Source organism: Nyctereutes procyonoides, unplaced genomic scaffold, assembly GCF_905146905.1.
Source record: "Nyctereutes procyonoides isolate TBG_1078 unplaced genomic scaffold, NYPRO_anot_genome, whole genome shotgun sequence".
NCBI classification, from domain to species: Eukaryota; Metazoa; Chordata; class Mammalia; order Carnivora; family Canidae; genus Nyctereutes; species Nyctereutes procyonoides.
In genome coordinates, this window is record NW_026575020.1 from 9,536,418 (window position 1) to 9,552,167 (window position 15,750).

The window sequence follows — 15,750 nt, forward strand, 5'->3', positions numbered from 1 at the left end:
GGAGATGTCAAGAGAGACACATTATAAGCAACTGCCAAGATGGTGAGCAGTAATCCTGAGCCCAGCTCTAAGCTACGTGATGTCAACCACAGAACGCCTTTGCTCCAAGGCCATTTCCAACTTAGGATACAGCATCAGTCTCTCACATTTTGCTTATCTTTCATCACTTTTCAGCACGAGGCACTGACAATTTCCACTGCCTGCAAAACACTCTGCTAGAGCATACACCCAAAAGCTTTGGCCTTCTTCTTTATCTTTAGTCAAAGTCCTTTCTTGTACCATTCATTTTGCCTTGGAGCCTCCATTCTAACTACTCAGAGCAAAATTCTCTCCTTTAGGAGAAAGAATCCGGTATCCCAAACTTTGAGGAGTAATTTTGATAGAGGATGAGAAAAATGAGAATGCAGGTTTCTTCCAAACCAATGCTAGGGCTTTAAAGGGAGTTCTCCTTTGGGAGTGAAATCCTCATTCCAGGGTCAGCCTCAAAAATATTCCTTGTGCCCATCTAACCATTGTTTGTACAGTTTCCTGACTGGAAGGGGATTCCAGGCCAGGTCAAGGCTCTCCTCTATGCTTGAGCTTGTTCTACAGTAGCAGGTGGACTTCAGCGCCTGCCAGAACTCTTTCTGTGCTGGGGTTCTCAAAGAAACATATGAAGGTCATTCACCCTTCATGCGGCCTGAATTCTTATTTTGAAATATAGGCTGGTCCACACCATTTCCAAACACCAGTGCTGGTTTTCTGTGTCTGAGGCTGCACAGGACAGGTACAATTAGAAGGCACCTGTAATTAAACCTTAAAATTTCATCTTTTCAGATAGAGATAGAGAATTGAATATGGAACATATAGAACATTTGATTTTTCTCATCACAACTTTGTTCCTCTTCTTCTGCGTTTCACTTTATCAACGTCTTTTCCATTAGTTATTCTAATCATCAGCATTGAAGGATCTGACTATAATATTCCAGATACTCTCTTCTCACTGAAGGTTATTATAGGACAATGACCTCACTTATGGAGTAGTACCTTATGTACTATGTAATTAGGTTGAATTGTCTCTTGATGTCTTCTCTGTGCTACTTACTCATGCCAAGTACATTATCCATTAACTTCCTCTACTTCTCCACATGTGATTTTACAACAAATCCAGCCCAGACTGAATCTGTGCAGCTTTTTATAAATAAATGCCTGAGAGAAAGCTTAACCTTTATGCCTACTGGATTTCAAACTTTTGGATAAGGGCTGTTGGCAACAGAGTTCTGGATTCTTACTTGGTCATCCACTTCACCTCTCAGTATATATATTACTGATTCTAAGTGAATATTAGTTTCTTTGATGGGGAAACTGCAGTGGGATTAAGTTGAGTTTTCTCACTAACAGCTACCGCACACCTCTGATGGCAGCTGCCACGGTCTGAATGTTTTTGTTCCCCACAAAGTGCATATGTTCAAATCCTAATCCCTAAGGTGGTGGTATTAAGAGGTGAGGCCTTTGGGAGGTGATCAGGTCATAAGGGCAGAGCCCTCCTGATCCAGACTGGTGCCCCTATGAAAGAGGCCCCACAGAGCTCCCTGGCCACTTGCACCACATGAGGACTCAGCAAGAAGGCACCAGCTATGAACCAGCAAGTGGGCCCTTGCCAGAATGAAACCATGCCTGTACCTTGATCTTGGACTTCCCAGCCTCCAAAACCATGAGAAGTAAATTTCCATTCTTTAGAAGGCAGTGACAGTTTGTCACAGCAACCTGAATGTATGGAGACATCTAACAATTATGGCACAGCTCCTTTACCAGCCACCGGCCTGATAACTGGAATGATTACCTGCCTACTAAGCATGTTACTTCATGTAATTCCCTCCACCACAACCCTGCAGGGTGGGTACAATACAATCTCTCTTTTACAGAGGAGAGAACTGAAGATCAGAGAGAGGTTAGGTTTCTCGTATCTAGGTGGTCAGTAGTAAACCCCAAATCCAAACCTGAAGCAGAACATCTGAGGATAGCTATCCCCGAGCCCGCATCCCACAAACGAAGGTCTATACTGTCTTAATGTTCCTGCTTCCTCTAACTGTAACTTTAAAAGATCTTCTCGTTCTGCAACCTAAATTCATTCTAGATTCTGAAACAATTTTCACAGGTCCTTTCCACTTTCGTCCTTCTCCTTGGCTATAAAGCCCTTTCTCTCATATCTCTTCTATGCCATTTAAAAATATTATTTTTGGCAAAACACCCTGTGCAGACACATCTGTAGCTTTAAGCTCCTACAACTTCCTTTTTTTGAGGTACCATTATTTGAAATTGTATTACCATAATTTCGTTTTTAAGAGCCTCTCAATCGTCTCGAGTTACCTTCCATGAGGCAAAGAGGTTACATCTACTTTAACTATGATATTTCAAAAATCCACCTTTTGAAGGTTTTAGGATACATATCTGACAACGCTTTTATTTTATTTGTTTGTTTGTTTGTTTGTTTGTTTGTTTATTTATTTATTTATTCATTCATTCATTCATTCTTTGGCTACTATATTTTTTTAAGACGACATATCCACTTTCTTCCAGAAGTTTACTATCCATTCCACTTCACCATGCTGCTTTTCCTTGTTGGTTAGAATTAGATCCAAATAAAGAGACCCTTTATTGCTTCTTTCTGAGAAAGGATATTGTCCGTATGGCAAATCAAGAAATTTATCAAACTGCAAAATACAAACAAGTAAGAATTACATTCACTCCTTTGTCAGCAGTTTGAGATCTACACTATCCCACAAGCACATGTAAAATTATTATGTATCGTTTCTGTACCAGAGCTTCAGTATAAAAAGACCCAGGGTACCTAAAGATAGCTAATGAGTTCCAAATGGGAAAGAATAGTTATCTATAAAAGTTTAATATCAGTTATCCAATAAAAACCAGCACCGCAGTAACATACTTAGATGGCAAAATGGGCCTATCCTTACATTTTCTTCAATCTTTCACACATAGAGCCAGAACACGTAACATTTAAAGACTCTCTTGCAAACAGTATTTCATTCTACCCATCTCTCCATCTAGCTCACATCCTAGCACCTCCATAAAGCCTGTTTCAGCCAACCCAACTTCTTACCACCATTAAATATTAATGTCAGAATGATTGATTTGCTAATTAATCATTTCACTGCTTCCTTAGGATCTCTTCCACTATTATCTCAAATCATTATTTAAATCAGCCACTGTGATTTAACTTCTGTATATCTATATTTTCTCCCCTAATATATTGCAAAGTCCTTGAAGGAACATAAATGCCTTACTCATAAAAGGTGTCTTAACATAATCATGTAGACACTGCAATGATTAATTGTGGTCAACTAAATTTTGCTATCAGGTTCATGGGGCAAATTTAAAAATAGAGAAGTGGTAAGACTGTAGGCACCCAACCAATTCACAGTTATTATTTTTTTAACATATTTCAACCATATTTCAGGAAAAGACAATAACCAAAAATTAGTTTCTAATGACAGATTCTGTTGATGGCAAGGTTACTTTTCATCATGGGACTTTCTCATATTTTTTCCACTTTGAGTCAAAGCAATCATCACTAATTCTGCATAAACCTTTTGTTTGGCAATCAAAGATAATGGTTCCGTTCAAACCATCTAGTGCCATCATAGATAACCTCAGAGATATAAAATGAAAATATGAAAGCACATTCATCATGAGGAGCCCTTAATCTAAGACAGGGAGACAAGGCAAGTAAGACTAATATACTATAGGCCAATATACTATAGGCTAAATAAAATATAAGCAAAGTCACTTAAGAAGGCAAATGAAAAGAGATTTCACCATCCACTAAAGAGATCAAGAGGAGTGTCATGGTGGAGGTAGTGCTGGTACCACAGAGGTTGAATAATAAAAAGGTGGGGGATGAGGAGTGCTGAGGTATAGAGGTATGTCAGGTGAAGAGTTATGTTATGGTCAAAGCACAGACCACAGGGAAAGGTGAGATATAGTCAATTAAGAAAAAAGTATTACAATCTCATTGGCAACAAAGGTGGGCATAACATGTTAGAGGATTAGGGCTCTGGAGGAGAGATTTGGGGCCATATTGCAAGGACTGTGAATACCAGGTTGAGACTTTTATACTTAGTTTTATAGGTAATGATGAGCTTTATTACCTCCTATTCATTTAATGGGAAATGTGCGAATGGTCATGTAGATAAAATGTATAGCCTTGTGTTAGATGTCTTCCGTTTCCCCCTTTATTTATTTTTTTTAATTTTATAAATTAATTTTTATTGGTGTTCAATTTACCAACATACAGAATAACACCCAGTGCTCATCCCGTCAAGTGTACCCCTCAGTGCCCGTCACCCATTCACCCCACCCCCCGCCCTCCTCCCCCTCCACCACCCCTAGTTCATTTCCCAGAGTTAGAAGTCTTTATGTTCTGTCTCCCTTTCTGATATTTCTCACACATTTCTTCTCCCTTCCCTTATATTCCCTTTCACTATTATTCATATTCCCCAAATGAATGAGAACATACACTGTTTGTCCTTCTCCGGTTACTGTGGCCAAGTTCAAAAAGGGTGTTGCCTGAGTTCTCCTCTGGGATTTTGATGGAATCTTGTCTCACATTTAGATCTTTCATCTATTTTGAGTTTATCTTTGTGTATGGTGCAAGAGAGTGGTCCAGTTTCATTCTTCTGCATGTGGATGTCCAATTTTCCCAGCACCATTTATTGAAGAGACTGTCTTTCTTCCAGTGGATCGTCTTTCCTCCTTTATCGTATATTAGTTGACCATAAAGTTCAGGGTCCACTTCTGGGTTCTCTGTTCTGTTCCATTGATCTATATGTCTGTTTTTGTGCCAGTACCACACTGTCTTGATGACCACAGCTTTGTAGTACAACCTGAGATCTGGCATTGTGATGCCCCCAGATATGGTTTTCTTTTTTAAAATTCCCCTGGCTGTTTGGGGTCTTTTCTGATTCCACACAAATCTTAAAATAATTTGTTCTAAGTCTCTGAAGAAAGTCCATGGTATTTTGATAGGGATTGCATTATACGTGTAAATTGCCCTGGGTAACATTGACATTTTCACAATATTAATTCTGCCAATCCATGAGCATGGAATATTCCGTTTCCCCCTTTAAATCTACCTTCACCTCACCCTGTAGCCTGGAGGCTGGCTTATACAGACTGAATCAACAGCCTTGTCTTGGTCTCTAAGTTCTCCTCAGAGGGAGGCTGGCAAAGCAGGAATAGGGAGGAGTGAAGCTAAAGTCTTTTGTCCTCAACTCCATCCCTAATCTCTTTGAAAGGGCCATTTTATATTCTGGAAGTCAGAGGTCAAAAGTCAGTGTTGCTGGGCTAACATCCAGGTTTGAGCAGGGCTGTGTTCCTTCTAGGGAAGAATCTGTTTCTTTGCTCTTTTCCAGCTTCTCGAGGCTGCCCACATTCTTTAGGCTCATGGTAACACATCACTCTGACCTCTGTTTCCTTTGTCATATCTCCTCTGCCTCTGTCTGTTCTTTATAAGAACCCTGTGATTACCATGGGGCCATATGGATAACATAGAATGATCTTCTCATTTTAAGATGCTTAACTGAATCACTTATTTAAGATACCTTGTGCCGGGGATCCCTGGGTGGCTCAGTGGTTTGGCGCCTGCCTTCGGCCCCGGGTGTGATCCTGGAGTCCTGGGATCGAGTCCCACATCAGGCTCCCTGCGTGGCAGCCTCCCTCTGCCTCTCTACCTCTCTCTCTCTCTCTGTGTGTCTCTCATGAATAAATAAATAAAATCTTTAAAAAAAATTAAGATACCTTGTGTCATGTAGGATAACATATTTACAAGTTCTGGGGATGAGGATATGCATATCTTTAGAAGAGGACATTATTCCATCTATCATATTTGTCAACTCTAGGTATATTTTTGCCTGAAATGAAGGAATGAATTAAAAAACCATAGGTGTTTTTCAGATTATTATATTAATGCAAGCTTGTTATAGAACATCTAGAAGCTTTAGGAAAGTAGAAAGAAACAATATTATTCTTAATCCTGGTCTCTTTTCTATGCATAATATGGGCTCTTTTTAAACAAACTGAGATCATTAAGTAAATGACTTTGGATGCTACCTTTTACATGTAACATATCGTAAGCAATGCCATGTCACTTAACTACTGGGATTTCCATTTTATTAAAAGAGTTTAAAGATGAGGAAGGATGCCAGAACTGATTTTTGGTTAAAATGGTAGGATCAGCAAGTGATTTTAAACTCAGTTTTAAAAATTTATTTATTTATTTATTTGAGAGCAAGAGTGAGAGAGCACAAGAACAAGGAATGGCAGAGGGAGCGGCAGAGAGAGAGAGGAAATGTAGGCTTCCCGTTAAGCAGGGAGCTTAACATGGGGGAGCAAGCTTTGATCCTAGGATCCCAGGATCAAGACCTGAGCTGAAAGCAGACGCTCAACCACTGAGCCACCCAGGTGCCCCTAGACTTAGTTTTCATATGTTTCTTTTTTCTTTTAGATATTTCAGATCAGCAGAGAAGTTATCTACAAATCACATTTCTTCCATGAATGTTCACCTCTTAACCAGAAACCCTCCAGCACCCACCTGTATTAGAGAATGTCCCGGCAAATATCTAGAGGAACTAACATACCCCAAAATGATCAAGCCAGGCCATTCAAATTTGCTCTTCAGTTACATTCACACTCTACACTCTACTCTACTCTGAAAATAACAATATTTTCAAATTACCAAGATTACCTAAGTGAATAGCACATGAAAATTAACACATAAACACATAATGTACACTCATTTTGGTGTGAGGAAAAAGACAAGAAAGGTAAAAATATATGTGAATCCATACAAGTCCATTGACTATTGAGGGTCTCCATCTTAAAATAGTCAATCAGCTTGAACTGAGCTTAAAATATCAGTTGTATCATAATCCAGTTTCCCACATATAGGGATTTTAAATGATCTGAGAGTATGAAGGAAGAATTATCTCCTCCTGCCTACTATGATTCCTGAGTTGATTCAGTAGCTTTACCTAGAATAGATTAATTAACTGCAACATTAAAAAACAAAACAAAACAAAACACCTGTTTAGACTATTATGAGTTAAGTTGAATGGGGTCAAGGGTGAGAGACTGACTCAAAGTTCTTAGGACTACAGGCAACCCAACCTTATGTGAGTATTGTTTGAAAAGCACAGTTATTTTAAATGTTGTCCATAAGAGTCCTGTATGTCAGATATGAACAACTGGGTAAAAAAAAATACTCTCCTTCAAGGAAAATAAATCCCAAAATATTGCTTAAGAATTACCACTGAAAGTAAGCAACCTAAAAAGTAAAAGAAATACCATTATTCAAGTATAATGAATATACTCTATTATGTCCCAGACGTTATGTTTTGATTATTATCTATTATTATTCTTTGTATTCTTGCATTCCAACTGAATTTCAACCTTTGCTCATACTAAGACAAGCCCTTAATTCATTATCTGAGCCCCATGCCAGGTCAAACACATTAAAACAAACACAGTAACACAAGTCAGAGATTGCAGCTAGGCTGTTTCATGTGTCTGGGCACTTAAACATGAGCAGGAATGATGCTAATGGATAAAAGTGTAAAATGACTGGGATGCATTTAACAATGATACCAGCAGATCTCAGACTTCAAAATGTGGCACCTTGCCCAAATTCTGCAAACCCTCCCACTCTTACAGGTCGGTCTTTAAACCTTTTGATTTTGATACACATTTCTTCAAGGCAAAACTAAATTCACAGCAGTGATTTGAATACTCACTTCCCAAATAAGTCCCCAACTCATTAAATACCACCTTTAAAAACCTTGCAAACATGATTTAGCTATTGTCTATCAAGTTTAGACGTTTCATTACCAGTTAGTTTATCCTACTATCATCCATATTTTAGTTTCCACCTTTCGCTAATGCAAAGGAAACCATCAGACAGTTCTCAGCTCTTCAAACAGCTGACAATACGAATCATGCCAGATATAAATATTTACATCATCAAAGTAAATGTTTCCAAAATTCCAAACTCCAATGCATTTGAAAATTGATTTGGATCAGGTACACTTTACTGAATTGGAAATATAAAAAAAAATCACTGTCAACAACAAAAAAATACCAAACCAAAACATTTGAGTGTTTTTTAACACCACACTATCCCCTCGTCTCTTCTTTTCCAATAAATTTTAGGGAGAAGCTGCCTCGAATTAATTATTTTTTTCTTTCACATCAATGTTTTCCTCTAAGATGGGCTGATGGAAAAGTGAGAATTATGTATTCATTATTTGTGTTACCTTGCCACTTTTCCCTACTATGTCCAGTGTACTCTTTATCTAAAAATGCTTTGATCACCTGCCATAACTCAGGAAAGATTCAGTTCCTTAACACAGTCTCTAGATTTGGCACCATCTTCCTTTTCCATCTTTACCTCCTACTTCCTCTTCTTGGTCTCTGTGTTTCAGGCTGGTTATCTTTCAGCTGATTTCTGGAACTCAGGTACCAACCCTCATTCTGCATTTTTACTGCTTCTCCCCTTTGTTTAGAATACAATTATTCCCTCCATTACCATCTCCAAGAAGGAAAGAATGATCGAAAAGTCAAAATTGCAACTTGCCCTTCCTGAATACTGGTCAGTGAACCTATGAACCTATCCATACTCATGACTTGAATGAGAGAGGTATATGTAGAACCTATGTTAAGCTTCCTTTAGAGTTTATAAAAATAAAACTTTAAATGGAACAATAATTTGGATAGGTTAATTTCTATGGAATCAGAACAATAAACTACATGACCTACATAGGATGTTTCTATAAAAATGCTTCTCAAGTCATATTGAAAATAGCACACAAACACTACATAGAGAAATAGTCTCAATTATGTGCAATGTCTTTTAAAATCTATCTTTTAAAAACTTTGTGACCTGAGTCAAACTTACTAACATCTCTTAGATAAGTCATTAGAATTTGGGTTTGGTTGTTTTTTTTGGTGATTTATGTAACAGGAAAAAATATATTCCAATATATCAGAAGGGGAAAAAATTACTTACAAACTCCATGGTAAGTAAGGCAAACAGACTGTGTAAGTACAAAGCAGAGCCCAAGAAATGCACATCCTGGAGAATCAGCTGCCAGCAGTAACAAAAGTTGTCCATAATTTTAATCCCAATTTCTTGGACACAAATGATTTTCCATCCCTCTTGAGTTTATAATAACTAAATCACCATCAAACACAATTTTCTGTGGGTGTGTATTTCCCACCTTCAACGAACTACTTAACAGTAAAAGGTAGTAAAAAAGAAATTAGCCCACAGGAGAAATGTTAGATCCCAGTGACAAGAAGACCCCACAGGTATTATGCCCTTTCACAAATTAATGAAAAGCACATCATGTGGGGAGGTGAGGGAAGGAGGGACGCTGGTGTGAGAATCACAAAACATAGCTCAGCATTCCTGTGCAGGAGCTAGGATTCTTAGCCAGCAAGATGCCCCTAGAAAGATTAATTATTGATTTTCTTATAAATCATCTAAGGTGGTTTTTGTTTGTTTTTCCTTCCGAGATGATAAATGTCTGATTTTACTTTTGTTAATTTTTTTCTACTTAGTTGAGGTTAAAAGAAGCCTCAGTAAAGAGATTTCTGAGAGGAGAGATTTTCCCAGCATGATATACTTGGGAAGCAACATTGCTTTCTGACCTTCAAAGGATACCAATGCATAGGGCCTCAGGCAACCTCCAGGGAGTACAAAGTAATTAGAAGCATGAGGGTTTGACTAGCTAGGGAGAGAAAGCAAAATTTAGACATAATTATATTTGTTGGCAGTAGGCCTGCGTGGTCTGTGATTTTACTCTTAGATGGAAAGAGAAACTCATAACAGAGATGGAGACCCGGAAGACTAGCTTTCAGAGTTAGCATCTCCTGGCGTCCTCAACTTCACAATGGAAGCAACATGGCTGCTTACCTTTCTGCCTCCAGTGTTGATGCGAAGGGGCGTCAGAAAGGGGTCGAAGATCATGTGACTGGTCTCTATGTTGACAGGTGACTGCCGTTTCCCCACAGAGCAAAGATTCCAAGCTGAGTTCACCAATCCCCAGAAAGAAGGAACTAGAAACAAAAAGAAATTGTAGAATTAGTATGGGTGGAAGGTTTGAGACACAGTGCAAAAAGAGCCATGACATGAAAGTGGTAACATCAGAGAGAGCCGTCCAGTGTTTCCCACCCATTGAGACCCTTTGAGTGTCACTAGGGTGTTTTTTTTTTGGCCTGGATCTTGGTCAATTTCTCTAAGTTTTACCTTCAGATTTTCTTGTTTCAGACCCACTCATCTTGTGGCCTCTTTGATGAGTACAGTTAGCATTAATGGCTTAATGGGAAGATGGCATAGTCCAACCCACACCATCCATTAAAGTACACCAAATATTGGTAATTCCTGAGCTGATGGTCAGTTTTCTATGTTGCAGGAATGTATGAGAATCACCCTTGTTCTATATAGAGGGTATTTAAAGCTTTTCAAAGAAAGTATCATTCAACATATATGAGGTATTATTCTGTGGGTTGTCAAAACCAAACTGAAGGAGTGAATGACTTTTATGACCCCCAATCAATGCCAGACAGGAGCTTGGCAAAATGACTTTGTCTTTGTTTAATCTAGCACTGTGTCATTAACCTAATGTATCAGCACAGCTCACAAATGCATTCATTTGATAGGCAGAAAAAAATGACATGGAGTGCTGGGTACAAATATCCAAAGAGGAATCATCTACCCATCTTCTGCATCACATTAAAACACCTATGAAAATAAATTTCTATGGGAATGTCTAGTTATCTTCTTTTTTTTTCATACTTTATTTTTTTTAATAAATTAATTTTTATTGGTGTTCAATTTACCAACTTACAGAATAACACCCAGTGCTCATCCCGTCAAGTGTCCCCCTCCGTGCCCATCACCCATTCACCCCCACCCCCCGCCCTCCTCCCCTTCCACCACCCCTAGTTCATTTCCCAGAGTTAGAAGTCTTTATGTTCTGTCTCTCTTTCTGATATTTCCCACACATTTCTTCTCCCTTCCCTTATATTCCCCTTCACTATTATTCATATTTTCCCCAAATGAATGAGAACATACACTGTTTGTCCTTCTCCAATTGACTTACTTCACTCAGCATAAAGTTATCTTCTTCTGTTTAAGAAAGTCAGAATGGGGGCGGGGGGCAATTACCGATTTCATGTCAGTGAAGATCACAGACTATAACTTCAGCCCTTTCCTGCCTCCTCCCTCAGTATTTTCAAGGCTCTGAATCCATGTGTCCAATATACAGCCCTGAGATTTTACAGTCATCATTCACTCATCCATTGACAGTGTCCAAGAATAGTACAATGAGCTTCTATTGCATGTCCAGCCCTTAGTTAGGCTGAATTTCAAGGAAGGCAGATATGTACAAGTATAATTACCACACTGAGGGGGAATGGGAGTGGAAGGTTACCGAATGAGGTGAGTGGGTTATGAATCTTTAGGGGAGGGGCACTGAACCCTGACGCAGTAGAAGTGGAGTTAGAGAGTGACTTCTGGAGAAGATGAACCTAACAATCAAGTCACAACCCTTCCAAATGCATCTGTCCTCTCAGGAACTCAAATTCATTCATTCATTCATTCATTCATTCATTTTTTATTATTTTTTAAAGATTATTTTTATTTATTCATGAAAGACACACAGGGAGAGGCAGAGACATAGGCAGAGGGAGAAGTAGGCTCCTCATGGGGAGCCTGATATGGGACTCAACCCCAGGATCACAACCTGAGTGGAAGGCAGATGATCAACCACTGAATCACTCAGGTACCCCAGGAATTCAAATTTAATTCAGTCTTTACAGCAGCCATCATTCCTTTTCATGTCACAGATGGAGAAAATTGAAGCAAGAGAGGAGAATGGCAAATAATTGCCAAAGATAAAAGACCTGTAATTCAGGAGAAAAATCGGACTGGATGGAATGTCTAGTACCATTAAAATCCAAGATTCTATCAACCTTTTATTTATTATAGTCTGTTGTTGGGTAGAAGTGGGAAGAAAACCAAAAACAAGTTCCTCAGAATCTGAGAAGAATGTTTCAACACCAAAATAAAGTGGGCTTCCTTGTGAAATACGGCACATACTCTATTTGGCTTAACCCATGGCAAAAAGCCCATTGGGTGGTGCCATTCCTTTTCGTTTGAAGAGTTTGAATTAGTTTTCCAGCTATAACTGATTTTCAAAATGGCAGCCATGGGCAGAGTAATAAAGACATAAAGAGAAGCAGGGGTAGGGGGTGGGAAGAAAGAAGAGAAGGACCTATAGATCCTTGGCACTTTAATTTCTCATGACTATTTAAGTTATGTTACCACTGCAAGTCACTTAACATCTTTAGAAGGTATTATGCCCTAGCCAAATTATAATATTTAAGGAAGCTCTTGAATTAAACATGTATTTTAAAAAATATAAACTCTGTCTTCTCTAAACTGCTATTTTTAAATCACTGACATTCCTATACTTATTCCTCAATCATTTCCAGTTTATTATGAAAATAAAGCCTCCTTCAGGGCCTGCTCCTACCCATCTTTGTCAGTGATGCACATAAATGTGGCAGATGTGAGGATGCCATGGATATAGCCATGGCACTGTCACAGATTAGCTGTGTGACTTGATAAATCATTTATCTTTTGGGCTTTGGTTGGTCTCTATGGCCTGTGTAGTGAGCTGAATAATGGTCCTCCTTCAAAGATGTGCACATCCTAGTGTTACCTTCCATGGTACATGGTACTGTGCAGAAATGATTAAGCTAAGGATATTGACATGAATAGATTATCCTTGATTGTCTGGGTCACCCCAATGTAGTCATAAGGGTCCTTTTTTAAGAGAGAAGGGTAGGAGGGTCAGAGACATAGATCCAAGGATGGAAAGAGAGAACAGAAGATCCTGGCATTGAAGAGGGAGGAAGGGGATAGAAGCCAAGATGACTTCTAGAAGCTGGAATGCATGAAACAACAAATTCTCCTCCTAGAACCTCCAGAAGGAACACTGGTATTCTGTCCCTGATTTAAATCCCCCAAGATTCATTTTGAGCTTCTCACCCCCAAAACCTAAGACAATAAATCTGTGTTAAGTCACTAAGTTGTAGTTACTTGTTAGAGCCACAACAGGAAACGTGAGACCATCACTTCTTTGAGAGTCTAGCCATTTATGATGTCTGGGGGGCTTTCCCCAGAAGGCAGCTGCACCATAAATGTAGTTAGAGCTAGTGCAGATTGCATTTCATCTAGTCTCATGAAAATCATTACCAAAAATAATTCCAACCCAATAAATGGGTTGCAAGACTGCTAATATATGGCAACACGGGTAGGCAGATGCTGTTGTACCTTACTAATAAACTTCACACCCCAGAAGCACCCCCACAAAAACACAAACAACAAAAACTTTATGTGAACATCTGCCTTTGCTTTTATTGGGCATGGCATTCTTTATGACAAACAGTTTCAGGGTTTTATATTCCCACTTCACTATCAAGGCCTATATGTCTGGTTCCAACCACCCGCTCAGACAATGGAGGAATAGCTGAGAGGCACTCGCCCCTGTTCATTGGCTCCATTCCTGAAGGGGTATCCAAGTGTGCTCACTACTGGACTGCTCATTTTTAAATCAGCCGCGAATTAACTGTCTTTCAGTAATAGAAGTTACTGCGAAATCACCTGGCCTAAACACACACATGATGTTAAGGCCTTCGTGGCAGATGGTAAAGGCCTCAAGCCGAGGCCACACAGCCAGGGAGAGGCAGCAGGAAACAGTAAGGACCACCACCCACGTCTCAAGATTCCATGTCCGCTCAGCTTCCTTTCCTTCCCAGCAGGCTCCATGCGAAGGCAGATTATTGTAGCCAAGGAGTTTCAGAGTTAAGCGTGGCCATGGCCATTGTAAGACTGCTCCTGTTTCTCTTCTGGTAAATCAAAAGTAACATTGGTGCCTATTGTCCAAGCTAAAATAAATTTCAAGTGCAAAGGTTCAAACCAAACTACCCTGAACGTCAACCACGGCAAATAAGATCAGGGTTTTTATTTTATTTTATTTTAAATATTCTATTTATTTATTCATGAGACACACACATGCACACACACGGGGAGAGAGAATGAGGACACAGAGAGAGAGGCAGAGATATAGGCAGAGGGAGAAGCAGGCTCCAAGCAGGGAGCCCGACATGGAACTCGATCACAGGTCTCCAGGATCATGCCCTGGGCTGAAGGTGGCGCTAAACCACTGAGCCACCAGGACTGCCCAAAATTAGGGTTTTTAAAAAGCCATTCAACAATGGCTGGCTATATTAGCTAAAAAGGCACCAATCCAGGCAAGAGAGGATGTTCTTGGGTCTCCTCTGCAGGACCCCTTAGGAGATCTAATGGGGATGACTGTTTAGGAAGAGCGGCTCCAGGGAGGGGTTGCATCCTGGGGCCAGCTGGGCTGGACAAGGTGCTAGTCCCTATGAAAGAAGCCAAGGCTCTTGTAATCCATGTTAAGTGTTGGGAAGATGAAGAAGGTGTCAAAATTAGTCTAGGGAACTTAGGTGCCAAAAGGACCAGACTCATATGTCTGCAAATGTGGTGTCATCTAGGTTCTAGGGAAATGCATTAATTAGGAGGAAGCCTCTGGAAGCAGGAGGGCATTGGAGACTCTATATTTCTTGTATCATGGGAGTGAGCCAGCAGATTTTAGCTGCAGAGTGAGGCTGGATGCATGAACTAAGGCTTCAAGATTTAGAGGAAGAAACTTTCCCACCTAATTGGTGCAAAACATCATCTCCAGGACTCTGACACTTAACCATTCTCCATACTATTGATCCTTCAGGTTGATAAACATATCTCATGTCATCCCTCATAGGTGGCACTGTACAATGCTATGGCACTGCTTCTATTTCCAAATTTTGAGAACCACTGTTGAGTTACTTTTGTCTTAATTGGGACATGAGTGTCCCAATAAGTCAAAATTTTAAGCCCTCTGCCGTTTTTTAAAAGTACCGGTTATTATGGCTTATTGGCTTTTGCTGTGTCTTTTTCTTGGTTGACTGGTACAACTTATTGTTAAGTAAAAAAACTGCAAATGTAAATAAAGTAAAATTGAGTGAGAATCACTCTAACCAATTAATGGACAACTGGTCTGAAATTGTTTGAATGGTATCATCCCTGGCATCCTTTTCACACAATCTTCTAATTTACATATAAACTAGAACACACAACAGACCTGGATATTTTTCCAAATTAATTTTTGCAGAGCCCAAACAATGGTTCTTAACTGCTGTATCACAGCTATGTGTTATTTTGCCAGAACATTTCCCCCATGGCAATGCTGTATTGTTACCATAAACTACAAATCCCAAACAGTCTCTTGGCTCTGGGTCCAGTGAGCTATGAAAGACGCCCAGTGACCGGGATTTCAGCTGCTTAAAATATGAGCCTTGGAAAACCTAAAGAAAAACCTATCAGCTGCTTGTTCAAAATCAGTGAACCAAAAAAGCCCCAGTTTAGTTTATTAACACATCATGGTAACCTTCATACAAAAACGAGAAAGTTCTCACCGAAACAAGAAATAGATCAGGAGAGCAAGGAACCAGAGGAATTGAGTCTGATATTGAGAGTTAAAATTTGCCCTGGGACATTTCTTTATCCTAGAGGTGATGCCCCAAAGTCAGTCTGAGCTCTTAGGCATCCTCTTTATTCATTTGTCCTGA

At 39.5% G+C, this 15,750-nt stretch overlaps 1 protein-coding gene across 1 annotated transcript in view; it reads right to left on the reverse strand.

Annotated features, from left to right (window-relative positions):
• Nucleotides 1–15,750, reverse strand: part of CA10 (carbonic anhydrase 10) — a 475,830-nt gene that overhangs the window by 267,670 nt on the left and 192,410 nt on the right. The window contains exon 3 of the mRNA XM_055332652.1: nucleotides 9,968–10,110. Within this exon, the coding sequence (XP_055188627.1) occupies nucleotides 9,968–10,110 (143 nt within the window). The remainder of the gene's footprint in view (nucleotides 1–9,967; nucleotides 10,111–15,750) is intronic.